Raw genomic sequence first — 1754 nt, 5'->3', positions numbered from 1 at the left:
GTCTGGCTGGTTCTGGCATATCCTGGGGGCAGAGCACAGAGCGTCTGGGCTGGGAAGAGGCTGACCCCACAGTATCGCTCATGGAAGGGGCAGCAGGGGTGGGTTTCTAGGCCGCTCAGGCCGAGACCAGAAGCACCAGCCAGTGCCTGACTACCCCTGCTGAGGGCTCTGAGAAGGATCACATTACAACAGGAAGTCCTGGGTAAAGTGAGACGAAAATGTGGAAAAGAATTCAAAAATCCCGTGATAAGAGTTGTGTGAGCCCCCAATAAAATGATCTTTAAAAATTCAAAAATCCTTAAAACAAAACAAAAACAAAAGGCTCTTCCAGGTGTGGTGGGGACCAGTAGACACCAGGCACTGTGGCCTTAGACAACCTTATACCAGGAGCAGGACTCACCCCCAAGGCTGACCGTCAGCCACATGGCAATAAGGTCCATGGTCAAACTCAGGAAGGCAGACAGACCCTCCTGAGAACACTGCACCATGGGGGTGCAATTGTTCCCCAGACTTTTGCCCAAATCAACAACAACAAAGCAATTTAAAAACAAAACATAACTTGGCCCAAGGATAAAGGTTGTAATTCCACTGGCAGGAATCCTCTAGAACAGGCACATTCAGAAACAGGCAGCAGATCAAAGGCTAACACCAGGGGCTGAAGAGTGGGGCTAAAGGGAGGCAAGAGTTTCTATTTGGGGAGAATGAAAAGTTTGGGGTAGTTTCTGAGAACCAGCGGAATATCCTGAGCAGAACACTAAAACCCCACCCTGGGCCCCAGGCAACACATTAACGAGCCGCTCTGGCAGACACTGTTACCTTTATGAGCTTGTAACAATCAGGAAAGCTGGCCCCAGCCGCCCTGGCCTCCTGGCAGGGTGTGGGAAGGGTGGGTGGAGTGCAGAAGGGCCCCAGACACTCTATGGCCACAGGAGGGCACCCGTGTGGGCCAGACACTTCCTCTAGGGGGCAAACCGATGCCTTGAAAGCAACAGTCCTGCTCCGGGGAGGGGGTCCCCACTGGGGCTCAAAGGGAGACTAAGTAGGCCAGGTCAGGCCAACCCGGGAGCCTGGGCACCCCAGGAAGCAGCAACCAGTTTGGCTTATGGCCAGCCAGCCTGAGAACCCGCTCTTTCTGCTGGGCTCTCGCCCCTCCCTCAGTTTGAACCGGGGCCTGTGGACGCGCTGCTCTGTCGCCTGTAGAAACGGGACTCACCTCTTCCTTATATCTTCAGCACACTCCTCGCACGGGTAAAACTTAGCGAATAAATGGATGAACTGGGCCATGTCCTGCTGCTGCTCGGGGGTGGGCACGTCGGGATAGTAGGCGGCCAGGGTGTGCAGGACACCCCAGCTGTGGCGCCCCAGCTCCTCTCGATCCTGAGGGCAATCCTCCCTAAACTTGCTCTCTCGCTGCCGAAGGAAGCCAAGAGTCAGTTCGGTCTCCCCAAGCCGTTCCCCGCCCCACCCGAGGCCCGCTGCCTCGGGACACACGTTCAGCCGCCGAGAGGCTGAGAAAGCGGTGCCAGGCCGACCTGGGGAGGTCAAAGTTTGGGGGCAGCAGCCAGCCGAGGCTGGGGCAGGAAAAGGCCCCGCGGCCCGTCGGACGGTGCGGTCTGCGCTCTGCACCGGAGGACGAAGTGAGGGGGCTCAGGAGGGCGGCGAGGGACCAACGGGCGCCCGTGCACCTTCTGCTGCGTCCGCATCCACGTCTTGAAATCCACGCAGGCCCGGCAGGGTCGCCTCCGGGCGGCGTC

At 58.0% G+C, this 1754-nt stretch overlaps 1 protein-coding gene across 1 annotated transcript in view; it reads right to left on the bottom strand.

Moving 5' to 3' along the window:
- SYNGR3 (synaptogyrin 3) overlaps positions 1-1754 on the bottom strand; it is a 10850-nt gene that overhangs the window by 8022 nt on the left and 1074 nt on the right. Inside the window, exons 3-5 of the mRNA XM_045286029.1 lie at positions 1686-1740; positions 1214-1410; positions 8-22 (exon numbers count right to left, since the gene is read on the bottom strand). Of these exons, the coding sequence (XP_045141964.1) occupies positions 8-22; positions 1214-1410; positions 1686-1740 (267 nt within the window). The remainder of the gene's footprint in view (positions 1-7; positions 23-1213; positions 1411-1685; positions 1741-1754) is intronic.

This window comes from Echinops telfairi, unplaced genomic scaffold (assembly GCF_000313985.2).
Source record: "Echinops telfairi isolate 266 unplaced genomic scaffold, ASM31398v2 ScPeMD7_5;HRSCAF=22, whole genome shotgun sequence".
In the NCBI taxonomy this organism is placed as follows: domain Eukaryota; kingdom Metazoa; phylum Chordata; class Mammalia; order Afrosoricida; family Tenrecidae; genus Echinops; species Echinops telfairi.
This window is presented reverse-complemented; position numbering and strand designations above follow the sequence as displayed.